The 15,717-nt window shown below is 42.9% G+C and overlaps 1 protein-coding gene across 1 annotated transcript in view; it reads right to left on the minus strand.

Moving 5' to 3' along the window:
• LOC110490894 (collagen alpha-1(XI) chain) overlaps positions 1-1,956 on the minus strand; it is a 178,696-nt gene extending 176,740 nt beyond the window's left edge. Inside the window, exon 1 of the mRNA XM_090199066.1 lies at positions 1,537-1,956. Within this exon, the coding sequence (XP_090055192.1) occupies positions 1,537-1,651 (115 nt within the window). The 5' untranslated portion in view covers positions 1,652-1,956. The remainder of the gene's footprint in view (positions 1-1,536) is intronic.
• Positions 1,957-15,717: the final 13,761 nt, after the last annotated feature.

Raw genomic sequence — 15,717 nt, forward strand, 5'->3', positions numbered from 1 at the left:
GCCGCCCTACACCATCCATGGCCAGAAATAATGCGTGGAAATTTGCGGTGCCAGGCAAAAATGCAATTAATGTCTAGTTAAACAATCACCTAATTATTAATACCCATGTGACATACCCTTTAACGGTGGATCAGTCTGATGGGTCTGCCACACTGCACAACTCCCCAAAGATTGTGCGTTACTGATCAATCGATGAGAGCACCGTTGTCGGTATTCAATGCAATTTCATGACGTGCTCGTGAATCGGGTCCGGAAATGTCCTGTGTGCCCCGGAGCCACGCATAAAAATTGGCAGACACCTCTCCTCTTTAGCAAACTGTGTGGCTGCAATCTCAAACCGTGCGGAATTCCACCACGTTGACCTGGCTGAACCACGTCACACACACCTAACGGACCAGAGGTTCAGAGTTAGATTTTTTTTCACCATAAATCTCTAGATGGGGTGCTATTGAAAACGTGTTTTACCGCTCCTTCATATCTAAACTAAGTTAAGCGGACAGAAAAGCAAGCGCACCAAATAAACATCGTGAACAAATAAGTGGATGGGTAGATGAGGTAAAAATGAATTAAAATACATGTAACCAACTTCTTTATAACCCGTTGAAACACATGACAGTGATACCTAAATATATTCGGAACAAAATATCAATAGTGTTCAACGAATATATCTTTGAATGTAAATGTTCAATAAAATACGTGATTCACTTTACTTTATGAGGTACAACTCTACCTCGACTTTAGTTAAATTGGATCCACAGACCTCCTGACCGAATCAAGTAGGAACAGTCTCTTTCCTATCCTTCTTCTCACATCTAGTTGCGTTACTAATTGAAAATACAAAATTAATTACAGACATTTACGAAAACAAGACCCTGTTATGTTCCCCGATCTCTCCCTATATCTCTCCCCGGATCTCTCCCTATATCTCTCCCAGGGATCTCTCCCTATATCTCTCCCCGGATCTCTCCTATATTTCTCCCCGTATCTCTCCCTATATCTCTTCCCGTATCTCTCCCTACATCTCTCCCCGGATCTCTCCCTATATCTCTCCCCGTATCTCTCCCTACATCTCCCCCCGGATCTCTCCCTATATCTCTCCCCGGATCTCTCCCTACATCTCTCCCCGGATCTCTCCCTACATCTCTCCCGGATCTCTCCCTACATCTTTCCCCGGATCTCTCCCTACATCTCTCCCCGGATCTCTCCCGACATCTCTCCCCGGATCTCTCCCTATATCTCTCCCCGGATCTCTCCCTATATCTTTCCCCGGATCTCTCCCTATATCTCTCCCCGGATCTCTCCCTACATCTCTCCCCGGATCTCTCCCTATATCTCTCCCCGGATCTCTCCCTATATCTCTCCCCGGATCTCTCCCTATATCTCTCCCCGTGTCTCTCCCTATATCTCTCCCCGTATCTCCATCATGTTTTAAGAGCAGTCCCCTAATAAGGTTTCTGCCGCGGTTGGCTGATAGTCCCTAGTCTACTCACTACAACTTTTACACAACGTTTTTTGGATCCTAACAGTTGTTCTTACCTGCTCTGACATGGGTAGCCTGCAGAACCAGGGATAAAGTCATGAATGCGGTTACAGTGGAATCCATAATCCACCTTTTCGTTTTCCACCTTGTGGACCGCTTTCGCATCTCCATGGTCTGCGCCCACAAAAGTGAACACAACTTGGGTGACTTCAGGTGATTTTAAATTAGGTCCCTTCCACAATCCCTGTGTTATGGATAATTGCACTAAACAGCCATAAATGAGGGGTGTTTATCCTCTTTTCTCAGCCACTCCAGGCCCCCCCCATTATACGGTCTTCCTTTCCAGTACCCAGCCTTCTGACTGATTGTATTCGGGTTTAAATCAACAGGCACAGAGAGCACTCGTTACCCTAAGAGCTACACCGACAGGAGGGCTGGGCAAGCACCGCAAACCAGACCCACGATTACAGTGAAATGACATGGAGGGGGGGAAATGACCCTGATTAGCAAATCACGGGGCTAGAAATTATCCTTGGGATCCACCCATCAATTTTACAAAGCTCCTGCCAATGAAGTCTACCCTGAGCGCGTGCACGTACAATCATTATTATTATTTTTAATAAAAGAAGACGAAAAAAGTGGCCTGTACTTCCTGGAAATGTCCTGGGAATGAACGGAATGCCATTAGGGTGAGAGACTAAATTTGGCACGTGAGTATAATTCCCACTGTTGAACAGTGTCTCGTGGACTTGTCTGTCCTATCCCACAGTATACTGTTCTGCCCTGCTCCAGTCACCTACTGCATGGTGTGTTGCTTGTGTTCATATAGGATGCACAATTAGTTAACTACAGCAAACATAAAAAAAAAAACATACTTTATTGCATCATAAAACAGATTTTACAGAATGCTACTTTTCAGGTCTTATCTGGTCAATATTGTCTATCCTCTTTTGGCTCCATAACATCTATTGCTACCAGGCACACTCTATCACGGTCAGGTCAGGTGCCTACTAATATGTCAGGCCAGTCAGAAGCAGGGTGTCTGTGTATCCACTACTACTCTCTCTCTCTCTCTCTCTCTCTCTCTCTCTCTTGGCTGTAAGGCATCAGTAAGGCATCTGTCAACATGCTTGTCTTGTCTATCCTGAGATACATACTATTGAACCCAAATGGCACCCCTATTTCTTATATAGTGCACTACATACCACACTATTCCCTATGTAGTGCACTATTTTTGATCGGGACCCTAAATACCACCCTATTCCCTATATAGTGCACTACTTTTGACCAGGGCCCATAGGGAATAGGGTGTTATTTTGGGACATAGACTTAGTATTTGGGCTGATCCTGAGACAAGTGGTATTTTCTGAATTGTTTTAAGATCCCCATCAGCTGTTTTGAAATCCGCAGCGACTCTTCCTGGGGTCCACACAGAACATGAATCATGACATAATACAGAATATTAATAGACAAGAGCAGCTCAAGGACAGAACTATATACATACAAAAAAATATATATATATTTAACTGCACACGTAGCTTACATATCAATACATACACACAAGATATCTAGGTCCAATAGGGGAGAGGCGTTGTGTTGTGAGGTGTTGCTTCATCTGGTTTTTGGAAACCAGGTCTGCTGTTCACTTGATGTGCTGGTGCAACTCAGGTAGTTGGCACTATTGATTGAGGACCTCTATGTAGTTGAATGTGATAATTTTTTTAAGAATATATGTTTATGTTTGTTTATTTTATGCTGAATTATATTGTGTATGTCGTTTTATTTTTTTTATTTTTTTATTGTAATATGTACAAGACTCTTGTAAAATATATTTTTAATCGCAATATGACTCCTTGTTTAAATAAAAGTTATATGCAAATATAATATGGAAGCGAGTTCTAGTATAACTCCCACAATCTTCTTATTATCAATTTCTTTCAACCGATCATCGGTCATTTGTGTCAGTGCTGTACATGTTGAGTGCCCTTCTCTATAAGCACGCTGAAAGAGAAATAGTACCGTGTTTGGTCAAACACACATTTTTTCAAAAAGTTTGCTAAGAGCTGGCATACAAGCTGATAGGTTTGCTGTTAGAACCAGTAAAGGTAGCTTTAGCACTCTTGGGTGGCAGAATGACTTTGGCTTCCCTCCAGGCCTGAGGACAAACACCTTCCTCTGTGCTCAGATTAAAGATATGACAGATAGGAGTGGCTATAGAGTCAGCTACTATCCTCAGTAGCCTTCCATCTAAATTGTCATTGCCAGGAGCGTTGCCATTATTCATCGATAACAATAATTTCCCCACCTGATTCCACACTAACTTTACAAAATGATGATGGACTGTCGGGTCCCTCCACGGACAGACCAAATGTAGGTAATGTTCTCGTGATGGATTGGTGTCCTGCCAGTACAGGGAGCTCTGCCCAGAACATCACGCTTCTCCACGGTTCAGAGACCCACAGGCCTGAGACAATGGAGGCATCCCAAATGACACCTTGTTCCTTATTTAGTGCACTACTTTTAAACAGAGCCCTATGGGTCCTGGATAAAAGTAATGCACTCCTATGTAGGCAATAGGGTGCCTTTTGGAACGTAGTCAGTTAGAGAATTAATGCAAGGAATGGTTTGGTGTATTGAATAATAGCAGGCTATCAATCGTATTACCATTGGCTTATAGAAGAACCAAATCATCCACACATAAATAGGAGATTTATCTGTGTTGGTTGTCTCATTAGAATTAAGGAAAGACATGAAACATAGGAGAATATTCTGATACGTTGTGTAAAGGTTTGTGGAATTTAGATATTATTTGGGTATTTGCAATCTTAGATTTATATGACACACATATATATATGTGTGTATATATATATATATATTTAAATCCAGTTTGACCGTAGGTTATCAGCAAAGCTCTTTGAGTTGATGTTCATGAGCCAGTTGGTCAGATATTGAATGCTGTTACTTGTGACTGACTATTATGAATGGAACATGGGGGAAAGCAGCTTTTACACAGGGAATTTAAGCGTGGTGTTTACACAGATTAGTTAGGGTTAAAAACAAAAAAAAAGTGGCTGTTGTGACTACGGACCTACTGCCTCTGTCACACAGTGGATCTGTCTATCTCCCTATGGACCTCTAGACCAGGACAAGTATAATGATAATAACAGGCTATATGGGCAACTGTATATGTACTGTAGACGTTGTCATGTTTTTCCGTGTATCATTTTGTGGGGTTATGTTGGTATCTATCAAGATGGCTGCCGTTGTTGTCATATACAGAGTGCTTGACTTGGACTGAAATAGCTGCCGGTACTCATTTTGCATGCCGGTTACTGTTTATATTTGAAAGCAGAACCTCCACAATACTTTTGAGCTATGGTAATATTATATAAGAGTAACAGGAGCTTAAGCAGTCGAACATTTGAGGTGCCGGGTACGCAGGTCCGGTAAGCTCCTGCCCAAGTCAAACACTGGATCTACTGTTAGGGCATGTTTATAGACGAACACAGCTTTTTAATGACATTTAAAAATAAACATAGATTTTACATAATCCCTGTAGTCTGATGTTTTAATGGTGGCTTTATTTTGAAAAGGGTTGTATTTCCGTGCAGACACTGAGTCCTTAAAGCACTGCTGCTTGAAAAAAAAAAAAGATGCTATATCTCTATATTAAAAACACACACAAAAAACCATGATCAAGGTTAATCATTTCTGCCATATGATTTAGCATGCAAACTGACAGCAAACGTATAACCCAACAAGACAGTGTAATGATGCTATAATTAGTGTCACTTTCTGTCCAGCCATCTGTCAGTTTGAGAAAATCGGAAGAGAAGAAAAAAAAAAACATAACTCTACCCAGCAAACCAAAATTGTTTCTTTGAAGGTTCCCTGAACATTTGTTAGGCAATTGTTGGTATAAAACATTTGCCTGATGTTGCAACATTCCTAGAACACATTTAATCTGTTCTTTAAAGGTTCCCAGAATGTTTCATTATGTTGTGGGAACAGTCTGGTGGGAACATTGTGGGGACATCACAAAATGTATTTTCCCAAAACACAAAAAAATGTTTATTTTAGGGTGCAAAAAAACATTCACCTGATGTTACAATAACATTCCCAGAACACATTTTATCTGTTGTTTTAAAGGTTCCCAGAATGTTTCATTGGGTTGTGTGAACATTGTGTGGACATGACAAGAGACATCTTCACAAAAACAAAAAATTGTCGTGCTGACATTCAGATGTTTGTGTCAGGGTGCACTAAACATCCCTTTGATGTTGCAAAAATGTTTTTGTGTTCTTTAAAGGTTACCAGAACATTTACTTAGGATGTGGGAACAGTGTGGGAACATTACAAGAGACAGGTTCACAAAACACAAAATATGCTCAGTTGTGATGACATTCGTACACCCTCAAACAAATACAGTAGATTAACACCCTCAAACAAATACAGTAGACGAACACCCTCAAACAAATACAAGGTACATTAGTCTAATAACCGTAAACAACTTTTTGACTTTGTTTACTCTGAAGTATTATTTATACAAACACATGTCTGTGTCCAGGCTGTATCACAACCGACTGTGATTGAGAATCCTACAGGGCGGCACACAATTGGACCAGCGTTGTCCGGGTTTGGCTGGTGTAGGCCGTCATTGTAAATAAGAATTTGTGACTTGCCTAGTTAGTTAAAGGTTAGTTAAAGGTTCCTGCACATATAAACTTTTTTTTTTTTTAAGTAATGCCCACACTTTAAATAACTAAACATTTACTGTAAAACTGTAGAAATAGTTTGTTTGTGAGTTCTGCCAGTTGGAGACAACGATGGTTGCACAGCCTCCGTTAAATAGCTAAATAGCCAAGCCCAGAACGGCTCTTTATACTCAACGGGTGTGTGAGCTAGACCTGATGTGGTATTGTAAGAGACAGACCTTTCACAGGCACACCTAAGCTAACCACCTACCGCTGCCCATCAGCGAATAAACACACACACGGCTGGGCCGAGGCTCGGGGAGAATAAATGGTTCTCTCTCTATCAGACTCACACAGCAAGACTGGGGTCGGCAGGTAGCCTAGTGGTAATAGCGTTGGACTAGTAGCCAAAAGGTCGCAAGATCGAATCCCTGAGCTGACAAGGTACAAAATCCGTAATTTTGCCCCTGAACAAGGCAGTTAACCCACTGATCCTAGGGCATCATTGTAAATAAGAATTTGTTCTTATTAACGGACTTGCCTAGTTAAATAATGGTTAAAAAAATAAAATACAGGTCTGAGGAATTGCTGAAACCTTTTTCTATAGAAAGAGTAGAGCGGTCCTAATGCACTCAATGGCAGGTATCAGATGTGTTTTGATTCTTCCACGACTCTTCTAGAAGGTCAAATGATTCCATCAATGTCACCGAGTTCCTTCCTTGTAGTTTCACTGTGGTCTATCATGCTGCTCTCCTGACTGAGCATTTGGATAATGCCTACATTCACTTTGAGAAAGCGCATACAGTGTTTCATGCTGCTCACCTGACTGAGCATTTGGATAATGCCTACATCCACTTTGAGAAAGCGCATACTGGCGTAAAACACGTGATGGTCTATCATGCTGCTCACCTGACTGAGCATTTGGATAATGCCTACATCCACTTTGAGAAAGCGCATACAGGCGTAAAACACGCAATGGTCTAGAATCTGAGTCAGAGAAGGGAGTGCAGCTGACTTTAAAATGACTAAATATTCACAATTATTACACCCATCTGCATACTATTTTTAACTGAACTAGGAAAACAGAGGGATAGATGAATACAACTGGTGTCTGTACATTATAGCCTTCAGCCACATTGAATTTATTTATTTGTATTTATTTGTATTTATTTTTTATTTTTATTTAACCTTTATTTAAAGCAAGTCAGTTAAGAACAAATTATTATTTACAATGACGGCCTTCCAAAAGGCAAAAGGCCTCCTGCGGGAACGGGGGCCTGGGATTTAAAAAACATAGAAATATATATAAATATAGGACAGAACACACATCACAACAAGAGAGACAACACAACACTGCATAAAGAGAGACCTAAAGACAACAACATATCAACGGCAGCAACACATGACAACACATCTGGTGGCAACACAACATGACAACAGCATGGTAGCAACACAACATAACAACAACATGGTAGCAACACATCTGGTAGCAACACAACATGACAACAACATGGTAGCAATACAGAACATGGTAAAAACATTATTGGGCACAGACAACAGCACAAAGGGCAAGAAGGTAGAGACAACAATACATCACACAAAGCAGCCATAACTGTCAGCAAGAGTGTCCATGATTGAGTCTTTGAATGAAGAGATTGAGATAAATCTGTCCAGTTTGAGTGTTTGTTGCAGCTCGTTCCAGTCGCTGGCTGCAGCAAACTGAAAAGAGGAGCGACCCAGGGATGTGTGTGCTTTGGGGACATTTAACAGAATGTGACTGGCAGAACGGGTGTTGTAAGTGGAGGATGAGGGCTGCAGTAGATATCTCAGATAGGGGGGAGTGAGGGTTTTATAAATAAGCATCAACCAGTGTGTCTTGTGATGGGCATACAGAGATGACCAGTTTACAGAGGAGTATAGAGTGCAGTGATGTCTCCTATAAGGAGCATTGGTGGAACCTCTGATGGCCGAATGGTAAAGAACATCTAGCCGCACGAGAGCAACCTTACCTGCCGATCTATAAATTATGTCTCCGTAATCTAGCATGGGTAGGATGGTCATCTGAATCAGCGTTAGTTTGGCAGCTAGGGTGAAAGAGGAGTGATTACAATAGAGGAAACCAAGTCTCGATTTAACTTTAGCCTGCAGCTTTGATATGTGCTGAGAGACAGGTCTAATCTGAGGCAGACTGAAATGGCAGGTCTAATCTGAAACAGACTGATAGGACAGGTCTAATCTGAAGCAGACTGATATGGCAGGTATGATCTGAAGCAGACTGATATGTAAAATCTAACCTGAAACAGACTGATATGACAGGCCTAATCTGAAGCAGACTGATATGGCAGGTCTAATCTGAAGCCGACTGATATGGCAGGTCTAACCTGAAGCAGACTGATATGACAGGTCTAATTTCAAACAGACTGAAATGGCAGGTCTAATCTGAAACGGACTGATATGGGAGGTCTAATCTGATTCAGACTGATATGGCATGTCTAACCTGAAACGGACTGATTTGACAGGTCTAATTTCAAACAGACTGAAATGGCAGGTCTAATCTGAAACGGACTGATATGGGAGGTCTAATCTGATTCAGACTGATATGGCATGTCTAACCTGAAACGGACTGATTTGACAGGTCTAATTTCAAACAGACTGAAATGGCAGGTCTAATCTGAAACGGACTGATATGGGAGGTCTAATCTGATTCAGACTGATATGGCATGTCTAACCTGAAACGGACTGATTTGACAGGTCTAATTTCAAACAGACTGAAATGGCAGGTCTAATCTGAAACGGACTGATATGGGAGGTCTAATCTGATTCAGACTGATATGGCATGTCTAACCTGAAACGGACTGATTTGACAGGTCTAATTTCAAACAGACTGAAATGGCAGGTCTAATCTGAAACGGACTGATATGGGAGGTCTAATCTGATTCAGACTGATATGGCATGTCTAACCTGAAACGGACTGATTTGACAGGTCTAATTTCAAACAGACTGAAATGGCAGGTCTAATCTGAAACGGACAGATATGGCAGGTCTAATCTGAAGCAGACTGATATGGCATGTCTAACCTGAAACGGACTGATATGGGAGGTCTAATCTGATTCAGACTGATATGGCATGTCTAACCTGAAACGGACTGATATGGCAGGTCTAATCTGATTCAGACTGATATGGCATGTCTAACCTGAAACGGACTGATATGGGAGGTCTAATCTGATTCAGACTGATATGGCATGTCTAACCTGAAACGGACTGATTTGACAGGTCTAATTTCAAACAGACTGAAATGGCAGGTCTAATCTGAAACGGACTGATATGGGAGGTCTAATCTGATTCAGACTGATATGGCATGTCTAACCTGAAACGGACTGATTTGACAGGTCTAATTTCAAACAGACTGAAATGGCAGGTCTAATCTGAAACGGACTGATATGGGAGGTCTAATCTGATTCAGACTGATATGGCATGTCTAACCTGAAACGGACTGATTTGACAGGTCTAATTTCAAACAGACTGAAATGGCAGGTCTAATCTGAAACGGACAGATATGGCAGGTCTAATCTGAAGCAGACTGATATGGCAGCCTATTCATTATATAATTATATAGCGCACTACGTTTGACCAGAACCCTACGGCGAACTAAATACGGAATATGGTTCCATTTGAGAGGCAGACTTGGTCTGTGTTTGAGGAGGGAGGCGAGGGGAGCGGATGGTTGAAACTGGGAAGAGCATCTAGTGCCAGACATGTAGCCCAAGCCACGATGCCTTAAACAGAAATGTAATTCTGTCTGAGCATGTCAATGCCAAGGGTTATATACAGCGATGGGATGACCACGCCAGATATAAATATCATGACTGGGTTTTATAGGATCTGCAGGGGTGGCCTAGTGGTTAGAGTGTAGAGGCGGCAGGTAGCTTAGTGGTTAGAGTGTAGAGGCGGCAGGTAGCCTAGTGGTTAGAGTGTAGAGGCGGCAGGTAGCCTAGTGGTTAGAGTGTAGAGGAGGCAGGTAGCTTAGTGGTTAGAGTGTAGAGGCGGCAGGTAGACTAGTGGGTAGAGTGTAGAGGCGGCAGGTAGACTAGTGGGTAGAGTGTAGAGGCGGCAGGTAGCCTAGTGGGTAGAGCGTAGAGGCGGCAGGTAGCCTAGTGGTTAGAGCGTAGAGGAGGCAGGTAGCCTAGTGGTTAGAGTGGAGGGGCGGCAGGTAGCCTAGTGGTTAGAGCGTAGAGGAGGCAGGTAGCCTAGTGGTTAGAGTGGAGGGGCGGCAGGTAGCCTAGTGGTTAGAGCGTTGGACTTGTAACCAATAGGTTGCAAGATCAAATGCCTGAACTGACAAGCTAAAAATATGTCATTCTGCCCCTGACCAAGGCAGTTAACACACTGTTCCATGGTAGGCCGTCATTGTAAATAAGAATTGGTTCTTAACTGGCTTGCCTTGTTAAATAAAGGTAGAAAACTAAATAAATCCAGTGAGAGACTCTGGATTCTGAAATTCTATGGTCTGTGTCAATGTGATATTATTAGGAATTCAGAGGTGCCACAGTGTGGCATTCATGCCCTCGTTGGAATGGAGGAAATAATGTCCCCTAATAAACAATATCAGGAGTTTTATAATAAGTATTTAAGTATACTTCTTCCAGTTATACAGTGTATTTGATGAGGCAGTCCTTCTTGGGTTCCTCTGGCTGTTTCACCTTGCCCTGCTTCACCTTGCTCTGTTTCACCTTACTCTGTTTCACCTTACTCTGTTTCACCTTGCTCTGTTCCACCTTGGTCTTGAGCTGACATCATTTGGTATTATGTTTAGCTGGCCTAGGTCTTGTAAAGACAGGGTCAAATTCAAGTCCTCATAAACATCAAATGGCCGAGCAGGAGGAAGTCCACTTCTCAATGTAAATAAAATGGTCAGATAATGACGAGAGAAGATCACGTGAAGTCAATGGGCATTTGAACAGTCAATCATTACTATTAGAGTGGAGGGTAGGTGGGTGGTGACTGTAATAGAGTGCAAATCAACTTGGCCCAGTTATTGTGAAAGTGCTCATGAAACAGTCTGGGTTCATAGAGTGTCGGTGAGTTGGTCCCAAGCAGGTCACTGAAAATGATCCCAAATGGGCTACTGTTGACCACAGGTGGGGAATGTGAGGTAAGCAGGGAGGCTGGCTTGAGAGAGGATCCACTGTGAGTTACAGGTGGGTGGTTTGGTCTGGTCTTGCCTGGCCTGTTCTCGTCTGGTTTGGTCTTGCCTAGTCCGGTCTGGTCTGGCCTGTTTTGGTCTGTTCTGGGCTGGTCCGGTCTGGCCTGTTCTGGTCTGTTCTGGTCCGGTCTGGCCTGTTCTGGTCTGTTCTAGTCTTGCCTGTTCTGGTATTTTCTGGTCTGTTCTAGTCTGTCCGGTTCTGGTCTGGTTTGGTAGAGGGTTGGGGGAGGTGGTACTAAGACACTCCAGTGAAGGCTCCATTCATCAAGGTCCTATTGTAGCTGGTGTGATCCCTGGACGGTTTGCTAACAGGGTGTTGTAGAGGAGGCTGGTGGGAGGAGCCATAGGAGAACGGGTTCATTGTAATGGCTGGAATAGAACCAATGGAACGGAGTCAAACACGTGGTTCTCATATGTTTGATGCGTTTGACTCAGTTCCATTGATTCCATTCCAGACATTACAATGAACCCATCCTCCTATAGCTCCTCCCACCATGCCGCCACTGGGGTGTGGACTTACTTAAATAAAGCCATTGGCATCACCCTAGACAATGAACAGTGATGGGTCTATCTACAAGTCAGTAGAAGGGAAATGGGCATACCAGTCGCTGGCGAACCAGTACTTTTATGTATTGAAACGCAAGCGATTGAGCTTTTGATTGAGGAATGTTATAGCTACCATGGACACTCAAACACACCACACACACACACACACACACACACATGCAAACACACACCACACACACACACACACATGGTATTACATCATATTGTTTTATATAATCAACTTGCCTTGTGTTAAATGTGCTATAGGTGAAACATTAGGTCTTAGACAGAGAGGAGAAAAACCCTTCCCACAGATTAATGTACCTAATGTACCATCCTAATGTAACATCCTAATGTACCATCCTAATGTACCATCCTAATGTAACATCCTAATGTACCATCCTAATGTAACATCCTAATGTGCCGCCATAATGTACCATCCTAATGTACCATACTAATGTAACATCCTACTGTACCGTCATAATGTACCATACGAATGTGCCATACTAATGTACCATCCTAATGTACCATGCTAATGTACCATCCTAATGTACCATCCTAATGTACCACCCTAATGTACCATACTAATGGACCATCCTAATGTACCATCCTAATGTACCATACTAATGTGCCACCATAATGTACCATCATAATGTACCATCCTAATGTACCATGCTAATGTACCATACTAATGTACCATACTAATGTACCATACTAATGTAACATCCTACTGTACCGTTATAATGTACCATACTAATGCACCATCCTAATGTGACATCCTAATGTGCCGCCATAATGTACCATACTAATGTACCATCATAATGTACCATCCTAATGTATCATTATTAACATCCCAGCTGATGAGTCTGCTTTCAGTCTGTCTCATTGTTTATGTGAAGAACTTCCTCACCAAACAGAATAGGATCCAGCATTGTTTGGATAATTTTCCTGCTAGAGCAAACTGGCTCAAATGAAGATACATCTACCTAAACATGGATGTCTAGACTATAACACTGGGCTTATGTACATTCTGGAGGTGGTATCTACCTAAACATGGATGTGTAGACTATAACACTGGGTTTACGTACATTCTGGAGGTGGTATCTACTGGACGTTGAATCAAACTGATAGTGTATGAGTGAGAGGTTTGCATACTCTGGAACAATTTTGATGCATATTTGTTGAGGGGCAGCCCCTGACAACCCTATAACGATCGTGATTTATATTTGGTACTGTGATCATGTATGACTGAAGAAGAGCAGGATAATGTTGATATTGATAATGTGCGGTAAGCCAGTACTTTACAACTGGCTGCTCTAACTTTCATGTTAATTCAGCTTACAGCCATTAAGGAAGCTGGTTGTGGGAGCTGGTTATGGGAGCTGGTTATGGGAGCTGGTTGTGGGAGCTGGTTATGGGAGCTGGTTATGAGAGCTGGTTGTGGGAGCTGGTTATGGGAGCTGGTTGTGGGAGCTGGTTATGGGAGCTGGTTATGGGAGCTGGTTATGAGTGCTGATTGTGGAAGCTGGTTATGGGAGCTGGTTATGGGAGCTGGTTGTGGGAGCTGGTTATGGGAGTTGGTTATGGGAGCTGGTTGTGGGAGCTGGTTGTGTGAGCTGGTTATGGGAGCTGGTTGGGGGCTGGTTATGGGAGCTGGTTATGGGAGCTGGTTGTGTGAGCTGGTTATGGGAGCTGGTTGGGGGCTGGTTATGGGAGCTCGTTGTGGGAGCTGGTTGTGGGAGCTGGTTGTGGGAGCTGGTTATGGGAGCTGGTTGTGGGAGCTGGTTGTGGGAACTGGTTATGGGAGCTGGATATGGGAGCTGGTTATGAGAGCTGGTTACGGGAGCTGGTTATGGGAGCTGGTTGTGGGAGCTGGTTGTGGGAACTGGTTATGGGAGCTGGATATGGGAGCTGGTTATGAGAGCTGGTTACGGGAGCTGGTTAGAGGAGATAGTTATGGGAGCTGGTTATGAGAGCTGGTTACGGGAGCTGGTTAGAGGAGATAGTTATGGGAGCTGGTTAGAGGAGATAGTTATGGAAGCTGGTCACAGAGTAGGCTGGAGAGACAGAGGAGCTGTTTTCTAGCCCTACTTTCGTCTGTGCAGTGCGTTGGTAGACGACTAGGGCAACTTTCAACTTTACCATATTCTATGGCTTGCTGGTTGGCCTTTTCCAAGTTTAGAATGTAAACACATCATTGAGATTCAAGAGGCCAAGATTTAAGATGTTCAAGGGAATCAAATAGGTTACATTTCAAAATTGCAATATGGCATTACAATAATCTAATTTCACCTCATTGAGTGTGAAACCGTGTAGGAAACTGCTCTGGAAGACATAGATGTTACGGTACACATTTGACTGCACTGGATGCGTTTAGGTGGTAACAAGAAAACCAAGGGCTGGGTTTCACTCTGGACTCATGATTTGGTTGTCAACATTATCACTACTCTTCTTCTTCTTCTTTTCCTTATGGTGGTTAAACAACCGTGAAGAGGAAACGCTGATATTCCCCCCAGCCTAGGCAGGGCTTCCCTTCTTGCAGCTAGCTAGGTAGCGCACAAAATGCTCTGCAGATGAAAACACATCCTGGGGGCTGGGAGTAGTCCCTTCTCTTTTCTGTATGCATAAGTGTGTAATGTTTGGGATAGTGTTAAACCATTAAGGTAGACTTACTCACATGTCTTATTTGTTGTAAACCACAATATCCACCTTCATTTTTAGGATGTGGTAAACAATTAATCACTTGATTGGGAAGGAATTTACACACAGAACATTGTAATTGTTTTTTTTGGTCACCTCAGGATAGCCAGCTGGGATGTCATTTTTGTTGTTGTTTCATTTAAGTGCATATGGGAACACCCATTGCTTTCAGCCCAATCCAAACTATTTTTATAAAGTTAGCAAGTAAGCATTTCTTCAGGGAAAACATAATGTATATGCTTCAGCACACTTCAGCTGCAGTACTGATCATCTTGTTTTGTCTTCAGTTCTCTCTGCCCTATATTCTCACTTGCAGGTGTTTTTGATGTTTGTTTTCTTTACCTCACCCAATCCACTGCTTAAAGCCATACTGCCCTGTCTTAACACCCTACTATCTCTGTCTTATGCTGGGTCCCTCCCAGGGAGATTAGAGGACCACATGGAACCATAGAACCATATATCTGGACCACAACAGGGTCTCTTCCTACACTTGGCAGGGGCCACGTTAGGGAACCGGCGTATGTCTCCTGGGTGGTGTTGGGTGACGTAACTTATCTTAAAATGAAATGTTCCTGAAACCCCTCTCTAACCTTCCCTGTAAGAATATACACAGACTGGACCCTGAATGGTCTCCCTTTTTGACGCCTTCTCCTCCTCCATCCTCTGTGCAGATATTAGATATCTATGCTACACCAGGGAACTCAACAAGCTCACACAGAGAAAAATACCCGCGTGTCAGAAGAACCGTGACCCTGCAACGTTGTGTAAGCATACCAAATATCTCACCATGCCATGAGAATGTGATGGCATCATTGAAAATATGACCATTCAACTCACTAAACGATTCCACACACCGGTCTCCAGCTTGAAATGTGAGAGTCTCTTACCATCCTTCTCCTGACAGCTGAAAGTAAATTACCCTACCATCTGTCTCCTGCCAGCTGAAAGTAAATCACCCTACCATATATCTCCTGCCAGCTGAACGTAAATTACCCTACCATCTATATCCTGCCATCTGAACGTAAATTACCCTACCATCTATATCCTGCCAGCTGAATGTAAATTACCCTACCATCTATCTCCTTCCAGCTGAA

Source organism: Oncorhynchus mykiss, chromosome 15, assembly GCF_057628025.1.
Source record: "Oncorhynchus mykiss isolate SJ-2025 chromosome 15, ASM5762802v1, whole genome shotgun sequence".
Taxonomy (NCBI): domain Eukaryota; kingdom Metazoa; phylum Chordata; class Actinopteri; order Salmoniformes; family Salmonidae; genus Oncorhynchus; species Oncorhynchus mykiss.